General features: G+C 41.3%; 1 protein-coding gene across 3 annotated transcripts in view; it reads left to right on the top strand.

The window, feature by feature from the left end:
- Positions 1–15,540, top strand: part of pex5lb (peroxisomal biogenesis factor 5-like b) — a 151,394-nt gene that overhangs the window by 46,716 nt on the left and 89,138 nt on the right. For 2 of the 3 annotated variants that reach the window (XM_029704017.1, XM_029704016.1), the window contains exon 2: positions 6,473–6,568. The exons of the other annotated variant lie outside the window; for it this stretch is intronic. In XM_029704017.1, the coding sequence (XP_029559877.1) occupies positions 6,473–6,568 (96 nt within the window). The remainder of the gene's footprint in view (positions 1–6,472; positions 6,569–15,540) is intronic. 3 annotated transcript variants of the gene reach the window in all.

Below are 15,540 nucleotides of genomic sequence, written 5' to 3'. Positions count from 1 at the left end.
ACACGTCTGGCACTGCAGGATTTGAGTCCCTGGCGGCGTAGTGTGTTACTGATGGTAGGCTTTGTTACTTTGGTCCCAGCTCTCTGCAGGTCATTCACTAGGTCCCCCCGTGTGGTTCTGGGATTTTTGCTCACCGTTCTTGTGATCATTTTGACCCCACGGGGTGAGATCTTGCGTGGAGCCCCAGATCGAGGGAGATTATCAGTGGTCTTGTATGTCTTCCATTTCCTAATAATTGCTCCCACAGTTGATTTCTTCAAACCAAGCTGCTTACCTATTGCAGATTCAGTCTTTCCAGCCTGGTGCAGGTCTACAATTTTGTTTCTGGTGTCCTTTGACAGCTCTTTGGTCTTGGCCATAGTGGAATTTGGAGTGTGACTGTTTGAGGTTGTGGACAGGTGTCTTTTATACTGATAACAAGTTCAAACAGGTGCCATTAATACAGGTAACGAGTGGAGGACAGAGGAGCCTCTTAAAGAAGAAGTTACAGGTCTGTGAGAGCCAGAAATCTTGCTTGTTTGTAGGTGACCAAATACTTATTTTCCACCATAATTTGCAAATAAATTCATAAAAAATCCTACAATGTGATTTTCTGGATTTTTTTTCTCATTTTGTCTGTCATAGTTGACGTGTACCTATGATGAAAATTACAGGCCTCTCTCGTCTTTTTAAGTGGGAGAACTTGCACAATTGGTGGCTGACTAAATACTTTTTTGCCCCACTGTACGTTCATCTCTAGGAGACAGAACGCATCTCCTTCCTGAGCGGTATGACGGCTGCGTGGTTCCATGGTGTTTATACTTGCGTACTATTGTTTGTACAGATGAACGTGGCACCTTCAGGCATTTGGAAATTGCTCCCAAGGATGAACCAGACTTGTGGAGGTCTTGGCTGATTTATTTTTATTTTTCAATTAGCCTATCAGAAGCTTCTACAGCCATGACATAATTTTCTGGAATTTTCCAAGCTGTTTAAAGGCACAGTCAACTTAGTGTATGTAATCTTCTGACCCACTGGAATTGTGATACAGTAAATTATAAGTGAAATAATCTGGCTGTAAACAATTGTTGGAAAAAGTAATGTCCTAACCGACTTGCCAAAACTATAGTTCGTTAACAAGAAATTTGTGGAGTTGTTGAAAATCGAGTTTTAATGACTCCAACCTAAGTGTATGTAAACTTCCGACTTCAACTGTAGCAGTGGCAACTCTGTCACACTGACTGAAATGTACATTTCATCCACCTCCCACTATTACAGTCATCTTTTAAGAAAAGTTTTATGGGAGCTGTTATGAAACAAGATGTTTAATAAATGAGTGGAGATGCTAAAGCAGAGAGACAAGCTGTAAAAGTACTAGTTGCCAAGCTTCCTAAAATATGGCTGTGCATATGTGAGGAAATTGTGAGTTGACACTGGTGTCCTAGAGTGAACTCTTTCCACTCCAAGTATCGAACCCAGACCGCATGATGGGAGAGCTCCTTCTCTCCAATCCTTACATCTTATGGTTCCACAGGAAGAGGGTAACAGGATAATAAACCCTTCTTACTCCCTTCAGGGGATCTGACCTGACCTCCTGACCTCAACCCCTCCTTCGCCTAATCCACCGATGTCCATCTGCTTCCTCTATAGCAATCCTCTGATCTCCTCCCGTCCACCCAACACATTCCGAAGCCATCTGTCTTTCTACAGAGAACCATTATCTTCTGACATAAAACCCAGTCTCTTTCACTGCTTATATTCTTCTATGCTTCTGATCTATCCTTTATTTAAAATCTCAATGTTCAAAGTTTAGCCCGATTCCAACAAAAGCTAGAATCCTTAGTTGCTACATTCATTTTTGGACTTATATATTAATGATATATACCCATTGATTATTGAAGAATATAATTTACAAATGCCTCATGAGCTTATTTCAACTGTACCTCATCAGAACCCAAAATATAAAATATATAAGCTTGTTTTACTCCATTGTTTGTAAACAGAAATGTAAACAACAGTGTATAACCTCAACACATGGTTAAAACTATGCATTTGATATCATGGATGGTCAGTCCTTGCACCCATAGCTCTATGGTTACATTTCTCCAGCCTCATCCCTTAACTTTTTGGGTGAAATTGACAGGGAGACGATTTGTTATTGTTGCAATTAAGGATTCTAGCTTTAATGTCACTCAAAGGCTTGTAGTGGAGACTGATTTCATCTTTCCATCAAAACTAGTTTCTGTATTGATCCTATAGTTGTAATAATAGAAACCTGGACCAATGTTCTCTCAAATGTTTGGCACTAAGCAAATTTCTTGGTCTTCTGAGCGAAAATTCTGCAACTTCCAGTGTGCGTTTACTATGAACACTGAGGCTGTATCCGCTTTAAGTTACAGTTTCAGACAGTGGTCATGTAGGCTACTGTAGCTATTTGATCATAATGTAGACCTACCAGATTAGCCTACCATAAAAAAAACTATGGAGAAAATGCATTCTATAACATTCTACGTGGAAATAGCTGTTCTATTATTCAGCCTACAGTACCAGCCAATGTTTGGTGTAAAATGTAGGCCTACATTGCATGAGACTAGGGAGGGCTTAACATTAACCTGTTTATCCACTTGTCCTTTAGACAAGGAGGTGACAAAAAACGTTTTGTTTGATAAATACAAAATAGTTATTATTCCCATACCATTATTACAGAGAATCAGACAAATTATGCTAGCCTCTGCCTATTGGCTACTTAGCTTATTCAAGAACCGCTCAAAATACAACACTGTGCCTTTAACCCTTGGGTGGCAATGTTACCCCCATATACCCCCATATTTTTTGCAAAATAAACAAACACACCTTATTTACGTAAGTTTTCAGACCCTTTACTATGACACTCGAAATTGAGCTCAGGTGCATCTTGTTTCCATTGATCATACTTGATGTTTCTACAACTTGATTGGAGTCCACCTGAGGTAATTTCAATTGATTGGACATGATTTGGAAAGGCAAACACCTGTCTATATAAATGTCCCACAATTGAAAGTGTATGTCAGAGCAAAAACACACCATGAGGTCGAATGGAATTGTCGAGACACAGATCTGCGGAAGGGTACCAAAACATTTCTGCAGCATTGATGGTCACCATGAACACAGTGGCCCCATCATTCTTAAATGGAAGAAGTTTTGAACCACCTAGACTCTTCCTAGAGCTGGCCGCCCCGGCCAAACTGAGCAATCGGCAGAGAGAAGGGTATGCGTCAGGGAGTTGATCAAGAACCAGAGTTCCTCTGTGAAGATGGGAGAACATTCCAGAAGGACAACCATCTCTGCAGCACTCCACCAATTAGGCCTTTTTAATGGTAGAGTGGCCAGATGGAAGCCACTCCTCAGTAAAAGGACATGACAACCCGCTTGGAGTTTGCCAAAAGGCACCTAAAGAACTCTAATCATGAGAATCAAGATTCTCTAGTCTGATGAATCCAAGCTTGAACTCTTTGGCCTGAATTCTCATGGTTGAACTCTTTGAACTATTTGGCCTGAAGCGTCAAGTCTGGAGGAAACATGGCACCATCCCTATGGTGAAGCGTGGTGGCAGCATCATGCTGTGGGGATATTTTTCAGCGACAGGGACTGGGATACTAGTCAGAATCAAGGGAAAAATGAACGAAGAAAAGTACAGAGATCCTTGATGAAAACCTTCCCCAGAACTCTCAGGACCTCCGACAGGGGTGAAGGTTCACCTTCCAACAGGACAACAACCCTAAGCACACAGCCAAGACAACACAGGATTGGCTTCAGGACAAGTCTCAATGTCCTTGAGTGGCCCAGCCAGAGCCCGGACTTGAACCCAATCGAACATGTCAGGAGAGACCTGAAAATAGCTGTGCAGCGACGCTCCCTATCCAACCTGACAGAGCTTGAGAGGATCTCTGCCAAAGGTGCTTCAACAAAGTACTGAGTAAAGGGTCTGAAAACTTATGTTAATGTGATATTTCAGTTTCTTAAAAAGGTTTTTTCTTTGTCATTATGGGTTATTGTGCCTAGATTGATGATGGAAAAAAATGATTTAATGCATTTAAGAATAAGGTTGTAACATAACAATGTGGAAAAAGTTGAGGTCTGAATACTTTGAATGCACTGTACGTACAGTACCAGTCAAGGTTGGACACCTCCTTATTCAAGGCTTTTTCTTTATTTTTAAAATTTTCTGCGATGTAGAATAATAGTGAAGACAACACTATGAAATAACACATGGAATCATGTAGTAACCAAAAATAGTGCTAAACAAATCAAAATATATTTTATATTTGCAAAAGCCACCCTTTGCCTTGATGACAGCTTTGCACACGCTTGGCATTCTCTCAACCAGCTTCATGAGGTAGTTACCTGGAATGCATTTCAATTAACGTGTGCCTTGTTAAATTAATTTCTGTAATTAATTTCCTCCTTAATGTGTTTGAGACAATCAGTTGTGTTGTGAGAAGGTAGGGGTGGTATACAGAAGATAGCCCTATTTGGTAAAAGACCAAGTCCATATTATGGCAAGAACAGCTCAAATAAGCAAAGAGAAACGACAGTCAATCGTTACCTTAAGACATGGTCAATCAATTTCAAGAACTTTGAAAGTTTCTTCAAGTGCAGTTGCAAAAACCATCAAGCAATATGATGAAACTGGTTCTCATGAGGACCGCCACATTCATTTGAGTTTACTGCACCTCAGATTGCAGCCCAAATACATGCTTCACAGAGTTCAAGTAACAGACACATCTCAACATCAACTGTTCAGAGGAGACTCCTTGAATCAGGCCTTCATGGTTGAATTGCTGCAAAGAAACCACTACTAAATGACACCAATAAGTGATTTGCTTGGGCATAGAAACACAAGAAATGGACATTAGACCGGTGGAAATCTGTCCTTTGGTGTAAGTCCAAATTTCAGATTTTTGGTTCCAACTGCTGTGTCTTTGTGAGATGCGGAGTAGGTGAACGGATGATCTCCGCATGTGGTTTCCCACAGTGAAGCATGGAGGAGGTGTGATGGTATGGGGGTGTTTTGCTGGTGACACTGTCAGTGATTTATTTAGAATTCAAGGCACAGTTAACCAGCGTGGCTACCACAGCATTCTGCAGCGATACGCCATCCCATCTGGTTTGCGCTATCATATGTTTCTTAAGGGAACAATGACCCAACATACCTCCATGTTCTGTGAGGCCTATTTGATCAAGAAGGAGAGTGATATAGTGCTGTATCAGATGACTTGGCCTCCACAATGAACCGACCTCAACCCAATTGAGATGGTTTGGGATGAGTTGGACCGCTGACTGAAGGAAAAGCAGCAAACAAGTGTTCAACATATGTGGGAACTCGTTCAAGACTGTTGGAAAAGCATTCCAGGTGAGCTGGTTGAGAGAGTGCCAAGAGTGTGCAAAGCTGTCATCAAGGCAAAGGGTGGCTACTTTGAAGAATCTCAAATAATATAAAATATATTTAGATTTATTTAACACTTTTTTTGGTTACTACATGATTCCATATGTGTTATTTCATAGATGTGGTGTCTTCACTATTATTCTACAATGTAGAATAAATAAAACCCTTGAATGAGTAGGTGTCAACTTTTGACTGTATACATATTAACCAGTTGCTATTAATTTAACAATATTAACATTTATTTTTATGTAAACCAGTCTCTTTTTTGTTTTTATTTAAAAATGCTAGTTTTATTTTAATCTAGTTCACAGGAAAACCAATGAGTAGTTAAAAACCACCCCATGTAAAATCACATTTTCTGCTGAACTATGTCATCAGTTCATCCACGTAGACAAACTATACTATACTGTGTGCATAATCTAAGGTGGCTGAATAAAACAAGTAGCTACCTTTCTACAGAGAGAATAACTTTTTATCAAGTAGACATCCTCCAAAGTCAGTATTGTGATGTTGAAACCCTGATATTTTATGGTACGATTAGTAAACTCTGATAATGTCATGCTGCCCCTCACTCGGCTGTCTTCAGTTTAAAGGGGCAGCCCATCCATGTATCATACCCTGTATGCCTTTTCTTTTTGTCATCTGAACATGAAACCCTATATTAAGTAATCCTTTTAAGGTAATGATCTACTTAAATTCAGATTTCTGTGGTGGACCACCTGTTTAAGTTATTTCAAACTGCCTATTCAATTCCTTGATATAAAAAGACATTGTCAGCATCCACTTTCAGTTTTTTCTTCTACAGTATAAGATGGAAATGCATGTTCAATTAAAACCATAGAATTTGAATTACTAGAATGGACTTTCACATTCAAGTCAATGTTCTGTGATAGGTGTACAGGCGGCCATATTGAGTTTACCCATGAGTGCACTGTCAAGTTGCCAGTCAGATTTATTTTATATGTTCTTGTAACTCTATGGTTATAACAGGCCATTAAATTGTAAATTGAGGAAGTAGAAACCATTTATCACCGCTGACACAAGTCATTGTTGATCTCACTGTTATAGGGGAAAGGGGAAAGGGCTGTTGCCATGGTGCTGAAGGAGCTTCCGGGTAAAAAGGCATCCTCAGAAGGAAACCCCCTCCTCACCGTGACAACCAAGGTGGGCATGACGACCACCGACAGGAAGCAGCAATCAATCACTTCCTGGTTTGGTATACTGTACACAACTGCTTTTTCGATTTCTTTTCTTAGCAGACACTGCTAGCCAAAGTAACTTACATGGCTTAGAATTCTGCACACATTTTTATATACAGCCTGGCAGTGAACCAATTAAGGTTAAATGCAGTGCCAGTGGCAGTGTTTCTTGCAGTGCCCCCCTGGGACTTGAAACAACTACCAACATATCAACAATGCTGTTCCTATTTACTTGGCTTGCTGCTGGCTGCATGTGAATGTATTTTTGCAAGCTGGCGCTAAAGCTGCATCTAGGCCCTTTTCAACAATCAAAAGTAAAAAGAATGTCAAATCTGTTCTGCAGCTGCAACTTTCTATTTCTGCAAGCAAACTGCTACATACACTCAAGGCCTTATAAAAATATTGGTATCGTCAATTTATATTACTGTTCTAAAACAATGCATGACATTTTCACATGTTAATTTTAAAACCATGAAATAACCTGGGGGGAAATTACTTAATGTGTAATACATTTTTTTTTAAAACTCAACCACCCCCAGGGGCCTCCCGAGTGGTGCAGCAGTCTAAGTCACTGCATCGCAGTGCTTGAGGTGTCACTACAGACCCGGGAGACCCATGAGGTGGGGCACAATTGGCCCAGCGTCGTTAGGGGAGGGTTTGGCCGGCTGAGATTTCCTTGTCCCATCGCGCTCCAGCGACTCCTGTGGCTGGCCGAGTGCCTTCACGCTGACTTCTGTCGCCAGTTGTACGGTGTTTCCTCCAACATGTTGGTGCGGCTGGCTTCCGGGTTAAGCGTGCAGTGTGTCAAGAAGCAGTGCGACTTGTCAGGGTCATGTTTCGGAGGACGCGTGGCTCTCGACCTTCGCCTCTACCGAGTCCGTACAGGAATCGCAGCGATGGGATAAGACTAAATACTAATTGGATATCATGAAATTGGAGAGAAAAAGTGGTAAAAGTACCTAAAAAAAAAATAAAAAAAAAATATATATATATATATATATATATATATATATATATATATATATATATATATATATATATATATATATATATATATATATATATATATATATATATATATATATATATATGCATGCAGACTATGATTTCAACAGTTTAATTCAAAATGAAAAACTTAGATGCTGCTTAGCTTTTCTTTTCTGCTCCAATCCAAGCAATCTTGTTTTTGTTGGATATGATTTTGTGTGCGAAGTGTTCTTTAATGCAACATTTAATTTTTGTGAATATGCTGTATTTGCAAAACTGATCTCTTAGTTATCCCTTGCAGTAATACTATATTTGTTACCCCAGAAATGGATATTTACGTTTTTTTCTATTTTGGCTCATCAATATATTCTACTTTGCAATGAAATATAGGCTTTTGGTGTTTAGTAGCTTGTTTTATTTAAATGCCGATGGTAGAAATGTATGTGCTTGTTGCCCTCCAGTAACGGTCTCGAAGCACACTGAATGCACTGTGTTTTAGTGGTCACAGTGATGAGTATGTGTTTGTTGTTTCGCCCCTTACATTTCCGTTAGTTCTACAGTATATTTTCCTTATTATGACTCCTTGACATATGTATAGTCTATATAAATAATAACTTCTGGCAGCTCTGTTATGGTGTGCATTTTCCTGACATGGTTTAGGTCCACTCAACCCCTTAGAGGGCAAGGTAAACGACAATAAATGCACAGCCTTTCTGAGTGATCACCTTCAGCCTATGGTGAATCATTTCTATGCTGATGCTAGTGGTCTCTTCCAGGATGACAATGCCCCCATCCACAGGGCACGAGTGGTCATTGAATGGTTTCATGAGCATGAAAACAATGTAAACCATATGTCATGGTCATGTCAGTCACCAGATCTCAACCAAATTGAACACTTATGGAAGATTCTGGAGCGGTGCCTGAGACAGCGTTTTCCACCACCATCAACAAAATTATGGAATTTCTCATGGAAGAAGGATGTGACACTTCCACCATACAACCGCTCCTTAACCAACTAGCTGACTGGTCAGAACAAAACAAGATGAAGCTCAACCCAACAATGTGCAAAGTCACGTACGCCTGTTTCAGCCACAATCCTGACCCACCTCTGCCATTATCCATCTCTGTTCACACACTTTGGTGTCCAGCACCAAAGTGCTCGGCGTGACATTCCAAGCCAATCTAAAATGGAACACGTACATATCTGACATTACCAACAAAGGTGATGATGAACTATCTTCGCCACTTAAACTTCCCTGTTTTGTCCGCCAAGTGCTGGTCTATCCTTGGCATGTAGGTTTCTCACTTATGGGTGGCACATATTGCGATATGTGCGAGGGGAATAGGCAGGGTATATGCAAGTTAAATACTGTAGTATTACTATAGTTAAACTGTTGTGTTTTTGGGGTCATTACTATAATATTAACTAGTGTTTTTTTTCAGCTATTACTGTAGTGTTTAGTATAGTATTCTACAGTATACTACCTAATTCTATAGTAAGTACTACACGTGATTGAGGGAGAGTGTACTATATTTTCTGCAATATACTACAGAATTCTATAGTAAATACTAGAGGTCGACCGATTCATCGGAATGGACGATTTTAATTAGGGCCGATTTTCAAGTTTTCATAACAATCGGTAATCAGCATTTTTGGACGCCGATTATGGCTGATTATATTGCACTCCACAAGGAGACTGCGTGGCAGGTTGACCACCTGTTACGCGAGTGCAGGCAGCAAGGAGCCATGGTAAGTTGCTAGCTAGCATTAAACTTATCTTATAAAAAACAATCACTCTTAACATAATCACTAGTTAACTACACATGGTTGATGATATTACTAGTTTAAGTAGCTTGTCCTGTGTTGCATATAATCAATGCGGTGCCTGAAATTGTGTAATTTCTCTTGATTTCAGTGTAAGCAGAGTCAGTATATGCAGCAGTTTGGGTCGCCTGGCACGTTGCGGACTGTGTGAAGACCATTTCTTCCTAACAAAGACCGTGATTAATTTGCCAGAATTTTACATAATTTTGACATAACATTGAAGGTTGTGCAATGTAACAGCAATATTTAGACTTAGGGATGCCACCCGTTAGATAAAATATGGAACGGTTCCGTATTTCACTGAAAGAATAAACGTTTTGTTTTCAAAATGATAGTTTCCGGATTTGACCATATTAATGACCAAAGGCTCGTATTTCTGTGTTTTTATTATATTATAATTAAGTCTATGATTTGATATTTGATAGAGCAGTCTGAGTGAGCGGTGGTAGGCAGCAGCAGGCTCGTAAGCGTTCAATCAAACAGCACGTTCCTGCGTTTGCCAACAGCTTTTCGCAATGCTTGAAGCACAGCACTGTTTATGACTTCAAGCCTATCAACTCCCGAGATTAGGCTGGCAATACGATAGTGCCTATAAGAACATCCAATAGTCAAAGGTGTATGAAATACAAACGGTATAGAGAGAAATAGTCCTATAATTCCTTTAATAACTACAACCTAAAACTTCTTAACTGGGATTTTTGAAGACTCATGTTCAAAGGAACCACCAGCTTTCATATGTTCTGAGCAAGGAACTTAAACGTTAGCTTTTTTACATTGCACATATTGCACTTTTATTTTCTTCTCCAACACTTTTTGTTTTTGCATTATTTAAATGAAATTGAACATGTTACATTATTTATTTGAGACTAAATAGATTTTATTGATGTATTATGTTAAGTTAAAATAAAAGTATTAATTGTTCATTCAGTATTGTTGTAATTTTCATTATTTCAAATATATATATAAAAATTGGCCGATTTTATTCGGTATCAGCTTTTTTGGGTCCTCCAATAATCGGTATTGGCGTTGAAAAATCATAATCGACCGACCTCTACTAAATACTGCATTATTCTATGGTAAACTGTAGTTATTTTTTAATGCAGGTAACTGGAGGACCAAGTGCTCTATGATCTATGGAAGCTCCAATGTTTGTGGAATTGGAGCCTTAAACCAGTATTAAATATATTACGGAAAGTGGCTTTCCATCAATCAATCAATCAATCAAATATATTTCTAAAGCCTTTTTTCTTAACCTGAGCATAGACGCTTTCTTTCTAATAAACAAGATTCCTTCCATAGTACTTCACTCGTATATGCTGCTCCTCATCATTCATTTCAAATAATATGGGTACCAGGGTTGAAGTCAATTCCATTTCAATACGTTTAGAAAATCAAAAAGTTAATATTGCTGGACTTACCTTGCCGTTTTGGAGACACAGTTGTGTTTGCTAGCAAAGAGATTTGTGGTGGCTGATTAAGTGAATTGTTTCGCCCCACAGTTATTCAAGATGATTAGTAAGCCAGCTAAAATGGTTTACAATAGTTAGCAATCACTTCTTCACCTATTTTGCTAGCTACAGTGTGCCTGCCGTGTCAATGTATCCAAAATGGTTTACAATAGTTAGCAATCACTTCTTCACCTATTTTGCTAGCTACAGTGTGCCTGCCGTGTCAATGTATCCAAAATGGTTTACAATAGTTAGCGATCACTTCTTCACCTATTTTGCTAGCTACAGTGTGCCTGCGACGTGCTGTTTCCAGTTTTGTTTACATTTTACAATTTTGACACTCATCCATGTGTATCCACTTTCTCTGCACATTGAGTCAATTCCATAGTTGTCCTCATTGAAAAGCATTGAATTGATTGAATTTAAATGGAATTAACCCCGACCCTGGTGACGTACTGTCTCCGGCCATTCACATTGGAGTTGACTTCATAGCCTATACATCTCATGTAATGTGGATTAGGATTTCTAAAGCAGAGCAGATTTGGGGACTAGAACAGATCGTCTGTGATACTGGCTGTTTACAGCCAGGGATTAAGCCATGGTTAAGCTTTAAGAGTAGGATGATTACTCCTCTGTGATTTGATAATAGATCAATAGACCTTCACTTTTTCCACATTTTTTAAAAGTTTCTAAAATTAATTAAATTGTTTTTTCCCCTCATCAATCTCCACACAACACCCTATAATGACAAAGCAAAAACAGGTTTACATTTTTTTAATAGAATATCACATTTACATAAGTATTCAGGCCCTTTACTCAATACTTTGTTGAAGCACCTTTGGTAATGATTACAGCCTCGAGTCTTTGTGGCACACTTGTATTTGTGGAGTTTCTCCCATTCTTCTCTTCAGATCCTCTCAAGCTCTCTCAGGTTGGATGGGGAGCGTCGCTGCACAGCTATTTTCAGGTTTCTATAGAGATGTTAGATCGGGTTCAAGTCCAGGCACTGGCTGGGTGCTTCAAGGACATTCAGAGACTTGTCCCCAAGCCACTCCTGCATTGTCTTGGCTGTGGGCCTAGGGTTGTTGTCCTGTTGGAAGGTGAACCTTCACTCCAGTCTGAGGTCCTGAGTGCTCTGGAGAAGGTTTTTATCGAGGATCTCTCTGTACTTTGCTCCGTTCATCTTTCCCTCGATCCTGACTAGTCTCCCAGTCCCTGCCGCTGAAAAATCCCTACAGCATGATTCTGCCGCCACCATGCATCACCGAAGGGATGGTATTGGCCAGGTGATGAGCGGTGCTTGGTTTCCTCTAGATGTGACACTTGGCATTCAGGTCAAAGAGTTCAGTCTTAGTTTCATCAGACCGGAGAATCTTGTTTCTCATGGCCTGAGTGTCCTTTAGGTACCTTTTGGCAAACTCCAAGTGGGCTGTCACGTCTTTTACTGAGGAGTGGCTTCCGTCTGAACACTGTACCATAAAGATCTGATTGTTGGAGTGCTGCATCGATGGTTGTCCTTCTGGAAGGTTCTCCCATCTCCACAGAGAAACTCTGCAGCTCTGTCAGAGTTACCATTGGGTTCTTGGTCACCTCACTCCCTTCTCCCCGATTGCTCAGTTTGGCCTGGCGGCCAGCTCTAGGAAGTCTTGGTGGTTCCAAACTTCTTCCATTTAAAAATGACGGAGGCCACTGTGTTCTTGGGAACCTTCAATACTGCAGAAATGTTATGGTACCCTGCCCCATATCTGTGCCTCGACACATTCCTGTCTTGGAGCTCTACGGACAATTCCTTCGATCTCATGGCTTGGTTTTTGCTCTGACATGCACTGTCAACTGTAGGACCTTATATAGACAGGTGTGTGCCTTTCCAAATCATGTCCAATCAATTGAATTTACCACAGGTAGAATCCAATCAAGTGACAATATCTCTCTCATCGTCACTCAATGCATAGGTTTACCTCTACTGTATTCACATCCTGCCATACCTTTGTCTGTACATTATGCCTTGAATCTATTCTACCGTGCCCAGAAACCTGCTCCTTTTACTCTCTGTACCGAACGTGCTAGACGACCAGCCTTTAGCCGTACCCTTATCCTACTCCTCCTCTGTTCCTCTGGTGATGTAGAGGTCAATCCAGGCCCTGCAGTGCCTAGCCCCACTCCCATTCCCCAGGCGTTCTCATTTGTTGACTTCTGTAACCGTAAAAGCCTTGGTTTCATGCATGTTAACATTAGAAGCCTCCTCCCTAGGTTTGTTTTATTCACTGCTTTAGCACACTCTGCCAACCCGGATGTCCTAGCCGTGTCTGAATCCTGGCTTAGGAAGGCCACCAAAAACCCTGAAATTCCCTTCCCAAACTATAACATTTTCCGACAAGATAGGTAGGATAGTCAGTTTCACGACAAATTGGGCGAAGTCAGTTTCACGCCAAATTGGGCGAAGTTAGCCTGCAGAGTTCTGTCTTACTATCCAGGTCTGTGCCCAAACAATTTGAGCTTCTACTTTTAAAAATCCACCTTTCCAGAAACAAGTCTCTCACCGTTGCTGCTTGCTATAGACCACCCTCTGCCCCCAGCTGTGCCCTAGACACCATATGTGAATTGATTGCCCCATCTATCTTCAGAGCTCGTGCTGTTAGGTGACCTAAACTTGGACATGCTTAACACCCCGGCCATCCTACAATCTAAGCTTGATGCCCTCAATCTCACACAAATTATCAATGAACCTACCAGGTACAACCCCAAATCCGTGAACACGGGCACCCTCATCGATATCATCCTAACCAACCTGCCCTCCAAATACACCTCTTCTGTCTTCAACCAGGATCTCAGCGATCACTGCCTCATTGCCTGCGTCCGTAATGGGTCTGCGGTCAAACGACCACCCCTCATCACTGTCAAACACTCCCTAAAACGCTTCAGCGAGCAGGCCTTTCTAATCGACCTGGCCCGGGTATCCTGGAAGGATGTTGACCTCATTCCGTCAGTAGAGGATTCTTGGTTATTCTTTAAAAGTGCTTTCCTCACCATCTTAAATAAGCATGCCCCATTCAAAAAATGTAGAACCATGAACAGATATAGGCCTTGGTTCACTCCAGACCTGACTGCCCTTGAGAAGCACAAAACATCCTGTGGCATACTGCATTAGCATCGAATAGCCCCCGCGATATGCAACTTTTCAGGGAAGTTAGGAACCAATATACAAGCAGTTAGGAAAGCAAAGGCTAGCTTTTTCAAACAGAAATTTGCATCCTGTAGCACAAACTCCAAAAATGTCTGGGACACTGTAAAGTCCATGGAGAATAAGAGCACCTCCTCCCAGCTGCCCACTGCACTGAGGCTAGGATACAGTGTCACCACCGATAAATCCCCGGTAATTGAGAATTTCAATAAGCATTTTAGTAAGGCTGGCCATGATTTCCACCTGGCTACCCTTACCCCGGTCAACAGCCCTGCACCCCCCACAGCAACTTGCCCAAGCCTCCCCCATTTCTCCTTCACCAAAATCCAGATAGCCGATGTTCTGAAAGAGCTGCAAAATCTGGACCCCTACAAATCAGCCGGGCTAGTCAATCTGGACCCTCTCCGTCTAAAATTATGTGCCGAAATTATTGCGACCCCTATTACTAGCCTCTTCAACCTCTCTTTCGTATTGTCCGAGATCCCCAAAGATTGAAGAGGGGGGATGACCGCGGCAGCTTTCCAAAGGGGGAGACGCTCTAGATCCAAACTGCTACAGACCTATATCTATCCTACCCTGCCTTTCTAAGGTCTTCGAAAGCCAAGTTAACAAACATATCACCGACCATTTCGAATCCCACCGCACCTTCTCCGCTATGCAATCTAGTTTCCGTGCTGGTCATGGGTGCACCTCAGACACGCTCAAGGTCCTAAACGATATCATAACCGCCATCGATAAGAGACAATACTGTGCAGCTGTATTCATAGACCTGGCCAAGGCTTTCGACTCTGTCAATCACCACATTCTTATCGGCAGAGTCAACAGCCTTGGTTTTTCAAATGACTGCCTCGCCTGGTTCACAAACTATTTCTCTGACAGAGTTCAGTGTGTCAAATCGGAGGGCCTACTGTCTGGACCTCTGGCAGTCTCTATGGGGGTACCACAGGGTTCAATTCTTGGGCCAACTCTTTTCTCTGTATACATCAATGATGTCGCTCTTGCTGCTGGTGATGCTTTGATCCACCTCTACGTAGACGATTCCATTCTGTATACATCTGGCCCTTCTTTGGACATTGTGTTAACTAACCTCCAGACGAGCTTCAATGCCATACAACTCTCCTTCCGTGGCGTCCAACTGCTCTTAAATGCAAGTAAAACCAAATGCATGCTCTTCAACCGATCGCTGCCCGCACTTGCCTGCCCGTCCTGCATCACTACTCTGGACGGTTCTGACTTAGAATATGTGGACAACTACAAATACCTAGGTGTCTGGTTAGATTGTAAACTCTCCTTCCAGACTCAAATTAAGCATCTCCAATCCAAATTTAAATCTAGAATCGGCTTCCTATTTCGCAACAAAGCATCCTTCACTCATGCTGCCAACATACCCTCGTGAAACTGACTATCCTACCGTTCCTTGACTTCAAGGATGTCATTTACAAAATAGCCTCCAACACTCTACTCAGCAAATTGGATGCAGTCTATCACAGTGCCGT

This window comes from Salmo trutta, chromosome 21 (assembly GCF_901001165.1).
Source record: "Salmo trutta chromosome 21, fSalTru1.1, whole genome shotgun sequence".
In the NCBI taxonomy this organism is placed as follows: Eukaryota; Metazoa; Chordata; class Actinopteri; order Salmoniformes; family Salmonidae; genus Salmo; species Salmo trutta.
Note: the sequence above shows the minus strand (reverse complement) of the source record. Positions and strands in the feature narration are given on the sequence as shown.